The sequence below is a fragment of the Palaemon carinicauda genome, chromosome 4 (assembly GCF_036898095.1).
Source record: "Palaemon carinicauda isolate YSFRI2023 chromosome 4, ASM3689809v2, whole genome shotgun sequence".
Taxonomy (NCBI): Eukaryota; Metazoa; Arthropoda; class Malacostraca; order Decapoda; family Palaemonidae; genus Palaemon; species Palaemon carinicauda.
The window spans coordinates 52,992,255-52,999,754 of record NC_090728.1 but is presented as its reverse complement, the minus strand read 5'-3'; the positions used below and the strand labels follow the sequence as shown (position 1 = coordinate 52,999,754).

The 7,500-nt window shown below is 34.4% G+C and overlaps 1 protein-coding gene across 1 annotated transcript in view; it reads left to right on the top strand.

Moving 5' to 3' along the window:
* The window catches only part of LOC137639422 (voltage-dependent L-type calcium channel subunit beta-1-like), a 75,435-nt gene that overhangs the window by 9,277 nt on the left and 58,658 nt on the right, over positions 1-7,500 (top strand). The window contains exons 2-4 of the mRNA XM_068371696.1: positions 1-11; positions 548-667; positions 7,043-7,274. The exon at positions 1-11 is cut by the window's left edge and continues 78 nt beyond it. Coding sequence (XP_068227797.1) covers positions 1-11; positions 548-667; positions 7,043-7,274 — 363 coding nt within the window. The remainder of the gene's footprint in view (positions 12-547; positions 668-7,042; positions 7,275-7,500) is intronic.

Genomic DNA, 7,500 nt, shown 5'->3' with positions numbered 1-7,500 from the left:
ACAGTCTTTTAGTAAGTATTTTCTTTAATGCTGGGGCTAACATACTGACCATTTCAGCTGCTGTGTCTCTTATTCCATTTTCGTATGGCACTAAGGAATTGGCCTCTTGAGTCTAACCATTTATTTGAGTCAAACAAACTTTGGCTGTATTAAACCAATGGAGGCAAACGCTCCCTATTGCTCGATGATATTTTATTAAGTTATTCACGCATGTACCATTCAGTCGATATTCTTAAATTGTTCAGTGGAATGATATTCATAACGTATTTTTTCCCATTCAGTCGATAATTTTAAATTCTTCAGTGGAATGATATTCACGTATTTTGTCAAGTACTGTCCATTTAAATTGTGTAAAATAATTGTTTTTTGAGCAAAATTCTGTAATTAAAAAAAAAAAATTGAGTCCTACATCTGGTTATCTTGGCTGTCATTTCGTTTCCCCCCTATATTTCCACTCTTAATCCGATGGGGTTTAGCAGGATAATACATCAGAACAATTAATTTCAAATCCTTAATCTGACCCTTTTTCTCTGAAACATTGTTCCAGACGAAACCTGTGGCGTTCTCTGTGCGAACAAACGTAGCCTACGATGGGTCTCTGGACGACGACTCCCCAGTGCACGGCTGTGCCATCTCTTTCGACGTCAAAGACTTCCTCCACATCAAGGTAAGAAGAAGAAGAAGATGAAAGCACGGGAAAGGGGGCGTGGTTTAAGGAGAAGCATGATGAGAATGAGGGCTTATGAAGATGAGTTAGCACATGGATTCAGAAGAGAAAAAAAACTTCTGTAAATGTGAAAGATGGGCTGAGTTTAAGGAGAAGCATGCTGTGGATAGGGGCCTTATGAAGATGAGTTAGCAAATGGATTCAGAAGGGAAAAAACTACAGTAAATATGAAAGAGGGGCTGGGTTTAAAGAGAAGCATGCTGTGGATAGGGGTTTATGGAGATGGGTTAGCAAATGGATTCAGAAGGGAAAAAAACTACAGTAAATATGAAAGAGAGGCGGGGTTTAAGGAGAAGCATGCTGTGGATAGGGGCCTTATGAAGATGAGTTGGCAAATGGATTCAGAAGGGAAAAAAACTACAGTAAATATGAAAGAGAGGCGGGGTTTAAGGAGAAGCATTCTGAGGATAGGGGCTTGTGGTTACCAATGGGGATATTAGTGTTTGTTGAATAGAAAGAAGATGCGTTAGCAGATGGATTCAGAAGGTGAATATCAGTTGATATTCTTAGATGAATGAAAATAAAACCTTTAATAAATGTGAAAGAGGGGTGGGGTCCAAGGAGAAACATGTGGATAGAGGTTTGTGGTTACCAATGTGGAAATTATTGTTTGTTGAATAGAATGAAGGCCAGGTCTGTAAGAGTCGAGCTTGACTCATTGGGCTGGTTAATCTCTTCATTTTAATAGTAAGAATGAATAGAATGAAGATCAGTTAGCAGATGAACTCAGGAACGTTAGTTGATGATCTTAATACAACAAAAACAGCAGTAAAGGGGAAATAATAAACTCAATCAGTGGATGGTCCTTATTTTTAAAGAATATACAGTTGAGCAATAAAACTGACTTCTCATTCCAATGTTAATTTTCTTCATGATTTTAGACATCATGGTGTTTATGGCCTTGTCAGTGATCTTAATTGCTCTTTAAAAGGCTGTCGAATTCAGTAATGGAGAACTTTTACGTATTATTATTATTATTATTATTATTATTATTATTATTATTATTAATGCTTGTTAATCTACAACCCTAGTTGGAAAAGCAGGATGCTATAAGCCCAGGGTCTCCAACAGGTAAAATAGCCCTGTGAGGAAAAGAAACAAGGATAAATAAAAATTTTAAGAAGAGTAACAATATTGAAATGAATATCTCCTATATAAACTATAAAAACTTGAGAATCTCTTCTACCCTTAACAAGAGGTAAGGGGCCACCGATGCCAGTCTGAAGAAAGTGCAAAAGTGGATGGCAAAAGTATAGCAAAAATTATTTGAAAAAATATTAACTCTAGTGTTGAAACCTAATAAGTTTTGGCTTATGTTGGGAAAATCTCCTGGCCTTTGCAAACTTTTATATTTATATTTAAAAATTCTTTCAGGGTATCTCTTTGAAATGCAAAGACGTTTCAGGAAATAAAAAAAGATATTTTTATATGCTTATATTCCAATTCTTATTTATATTATGGTAAAGAAACCTTAGACAAGTTCCATGATAGTATAAGACAATTTTAGATATAGAAACTGTAGTCATGAACCAAGATAGATACCAGCTCTTAGCCAAGTTACCTAAACTTCATAATCCATCCATGACGTGTGTGTGTGTGTGTGTCTATATATATATATATATATATATATATATATATATATATATATATATATATATATATATATATATATATGCTTACAATTATGGTCCTTCCTTTTTGTGTGTAGGAAAATTTGTGTTGAGAAATATTTTTTTATATTTTTGCATTTATGCTGTATATTGTTATTTAGGGACAGAAGGTAAGAATTTGTATATACAGAATACTTCAATATACGAATACATTTTTATAAGTTGTAATTCAAAGAATGTAGGGGTTATGATATCAACTATCTGTTTATGAAACTCCAATTCACGTTTAAGAGTACTTCAACTAGAAGTATTCCTTTAGTGGTAGACAATAAGCGGCCTCATCATAGCTACAGTATATGCTTATCAGGTACACATATCTGTTAAATAGATTGAAATCACTGAACTTGCCCTTAAAGCAAGTTTGTAGGAGACGTTGCTATAAAGCCTGCCTGACACTTGCGCGCATTCGTGGCACGCACTGGCACGCATTGATGCGCAAACTCTCGTGAACGAGGCGTGAAAATGTCGTGAACAGTGCGGGAACTCGCATGCCAGAGCGTACCAATGCGTGCCATGCGCGCCCAGAACTTTGAAATGTTTAAAGTTTGTGGCACGCATTGGCACGCACTAAATGGCCGTGAAATAGTCGTGAACGATGCGCCAACTGGAGTGAACTGGAGTGAACAGTGCGGGAACTGGCGTGAACTGGAGTGAACGATGCGGGAAGTGGCGTGAACTTTATAATGAAGAGAAACAAAAAGGAAACGAAAAAATTAATGAAAAGGAAAGAAAAATAAACCTAATAAATTTTTTATTTGCTGTTTTAATGTGAAAAAAAAATTATATCTTATTTCAAACTATTTCTATAACTTTATAATGAAGAGAAACAAAAAGGAAACGAAAAAATTAATGAAAAGGAAAGAAAAATAAACCTAATAAATTTTTATATTTGCTGTTTTAATGTGAAAAAAATTATATCTTATTTCAAACTATTTCTATAACTTTATAATGAAGAGAAACAAAAAGGAAACGAAAAAATTAATAAAAAGGAAAGAAAAATAAACCTAATAAATTTTTATATTTGCTGTTTTAATGTGAAAAAAAAATTATATCTTATTTCAAACTATTTTTATAACTTTATAAGGAAGAGAAACAAAAAGGAAACGAAAAAGTTAATGAAAAGGAAAGAAAAATAAACCTAATAAATTTTTATATTTGCTGTTTGAATGTAAAAATAAAATGATATCTTATTTCAAACTATTTCTATAACTTTATAATGAAGAGAAACCAAAAGGAAACGGAAAAAATTAATGAAAAGGAAAGAAAAATATAAACCTAATAATTGTTTATATTTGCTGTTTGAATGTAAAAATAAAATGATGTCTTATTTCATGCACACACTTATTTTCCTCTATTACCAATCAAGACCCAAAACTTTTGTTTTGAATAAAAATGAATTGAAAAATAAACCCAAGAAATTTATAAGTTTGCTGTTTGAATGTAAAAATAAAATGATGTTTTATTTCATCAACATACTTATTCTTCTTTATTACCTTAAAATGAAGAGCAAAACAAATTTTTTCTGTTTGCTGTTTTAATGTAAAAATAAAATGATTTCTTATTTCAACACACTTTTCTTCATGTTTGCTGCTTTTAATGTTAGAATAAAATGCTTTCTTAATACTTGTACATATTTTATATCTGCTATTTATATGTAAATCAAATGCTTTCTTATTGAAACAAAAATAAAGGGCAACAAAAAATGCAAACGAAAAAGATACGTTTCTTCTCCTCAATGCAATGATGTCTCTGACAGAAAGCATTGTTGTCTCTTCCGAAGCCAATCCAAGAATGTCCTCGGGTTGGAGAAGCCCCGTTTTTATATGGAGTGGCCAATTCGTGAACTGGCGTGCACTGGCGTGAACGATGCGGAAACGATGCGGAATGATGAGTGAACTCGCGTGAATGTGTCGTGGCGCGCATCAATGCGTGCCAGTGCGTGGCAAAAATGCGCGCAATTGTCAGGCAGGCTTAAGTTACTGGAATCTGACTAACATCACGTTTGAAAACAAAGAAATCAACGTGATGTAGCTTCTTACAGTTATCAACAAATAGTTTTTTTATATAAGGAGAATCCTATGTCTTTTAGGTCATATGTACGGAGTTTACATGTCCATTTCTTTTTTTCTTAGTAAAGATCCACCCTCACTGGAAATATCTTTTTAAGGTTGTGGTTTTGATGGCCTAATTGGTAACATCCCTGACTGGAGATCGCCACACTGGGGTTCGATTCCCGTTCAAACTCGTTAGTTCCTTTAGTCGCTGTAATTTCACCATCCTTGTTAGTTAAGGATAGGGGGCGGGGTTGTCTGGGAGAGCCTATAGGTCTATCTAAAAAGTTATTAGCAGCTATTGTCTGGTCCTCCTTTGTCCTTGCTTGGGTGGAGAGAGGTGCTTGGGCGCTAATCATATGTATATATGGTCAGTCTCTAGGGCATTGTCCTGCTAGCTAGGGCAATGTCACTGCCCCTTACCTCTGTCATTCATGAGCGGCCTTTAAAACCTTTAAAGGTGGACTTCATTGTATGTTACATTCGCATTTAAAAAAAAAAATAGAAATAAATTGTTCTTTACGTTCCTATCTTGTATTCCGAAACAGTGCATTTTAACAATTATACCATATATATTAAAACACTTAATTCAAGATTTATTTCAAGATAAATATATCAAAGTCTTGAGACTTATTAAGGAAGTTTTCTGTCTAGAATTCAAAATTTGAAAATATTTACTGTGGAAATGGGTAATAATTAGATGACATATGATATAGTTACAGATAATTATTCTTTCGGTATTGGCAACATTTTCCAATCAAAACCACTGGAATAGAGAACTCATAACTATTTAAATTTTGAAGAAAAGGAGGAATCGGGCTGATAGCACTGGTATTGTAGATTTTATGACAATTATATCCTATTAAACATTTTGTTGTCTTAAAACCATTTTTTTTAATATCAAGATAAAACAGTATTTTTGTCTCTAACGAGTTTTATCAGACTTTTATTAGGGTTATAAAATCGAGTATTTTCCATTAGAATTAAGTACTTGGTTTCCTGCCGTAATAAATTATGATTAGATATTTAGCTCTTTTGATTCACACAGTTAGGTAATAATGAGGTAATTATTCGTGCTTTACCATTCTTATCTTACATTGTGGTTTGCAGTGCATATTTGATTGTGCCAAGCTAGTAAAGGTTCACGGAAATAAGCTGATTTCCCTGGTTTGTATGATTAATGTTTTGATATAGTTATTATAGTTGCTGACAGGAACGTAGTTTTCAATCTCTCACCAAGAATTGGCAATAGGAAACATTGGTGGGTGGTTTTCTCTATCTATAAATTTTGTAAGGCACCTTCTACCACTGAATATTATTAGTTTAGAATTGTTTATATCCATTAATCAAAAATGTCTTAATCTTTCTGATTAGCAGAAGATATTTGTATATTCCATCATCCAAGCATGTCTGCCATCTGGTACTCGAATTCGTAGGAAATTTCAGATGTGTGATTTTGCCACATTGGATGCACTTTGCTTCCAAAGAATCTCGGAAGATGTATTTAAAAAAAGTAAAATGTGGTATCCCACTTCGATTTTGTTTTGAGATCGAGATAAAGTACTAGACTGTTAGTGACATAAATATAAAGGATATGTTTTCCCAATGTTAATTGGGTCAGCTCTGTGAAAGTGGAGTTTGAGTCATTGGGCTGTTTAATCTCCTCCCGTAATACTAAGATAGATGAAAGACAATGGCTTTTTTTTTAGCCCAGGTTACAATGAATATAGCCTTGTGTATGTACCAAAATATGTGAAAAATTACAAAATTACAAAGCGTGCATCCGAAAACAAGCTGCTGTCATTGACTTCGGCGGATTGGGTTATTAAATGTAGACTTACCATGACGATACTTTATAACATATTTATTCTTTCACATTGTTTATTGACAAAACATACATGTGATGGAGAAATATAGGTTAGTAAATAAGTTTTGATTCACATTACTTGGTAATTATTTGAGAACAATGAAGGTGTTCAAACAAAAATACTTAAGAATCTATCAGGTATCAGGAACCTTTCCGAGCTAAAAGGGCACCCCTGTGAGTCAGTGCAAATATGCACCGCTATAAAAAATAGACTATAGTAATTTCTTGCTTGAGGTTTTCGCCAACTTCCATTCGGTAAGCCAATATCTCGAGCAGCAAAAGCTCTTGGTTTTCCATTTTCGGCAGCAGTGGCTCTCTGGCGGCGAGCTTTACACTTATTATTATTATTATTATTATTATTATTATTATTAGCTAAGCCACAATCCTAATTGGAAAAGCAGGATGCTATAAGCCCAAGGGCTCCAACAAGGAAAAGTAGCCGAGTGAGGAAAGGAGATAGATAAACTATATAAGTAATGAACAATTAAGGTGAAATACTTTAAGAACAATATGCAACATATAAACTATAAAAGGGGACTTACGTCAGCCTGTTCAACATTAGAACATTTGCTGAAAGTTTGAACTTAAGAAATTCATCATACAAAGCTCTACCTAGTAATTGACTTTTAGATTTTTTTTATGTCGTACAGTTAAGTAAATCCATGTATGGATGCACAAGAAGCAGTCTTACTGAATAAACTCCTAACAAGTCGTCCCTTTTCAACAGGAGAAGTACGACAACAACTGGTGGATTGGTCGTCTGGTGAAAGAGGGCTCCGACGTCGGGTTCATTCCATCTCCGGTCAAACTCGAGAACCTGAGACTTCAGCAAACCCAGCAGAAGACCTCGAAACTCTACACCTCCAAGACATCTTCCTCGGGTAATCTTGGTTTGACTATTGATGTCCTTAACAATAGCAAGAGCTCCAACTCCCGAGGCTCCACCCCTCCCACACCCGGTAAGTAGATATAATATGGCTTTTTAAAGCCTAAGGCCTTCCTAATTAATCCATATATTTCTCTCTCTCTCTCTCTCTCTCTCTCTCTCTCTCTCTCTCTCTCTCTCTCTCTCTCTCTCTCTCTCTCTCTCTCTCTCTCCCTAGTAGATAGTTAACTCTCATCTTTTGGATGTGTAAGTTCATATCTCATATCAGTGTTCTTCAGGTTTCCATGATAAGAACTTCA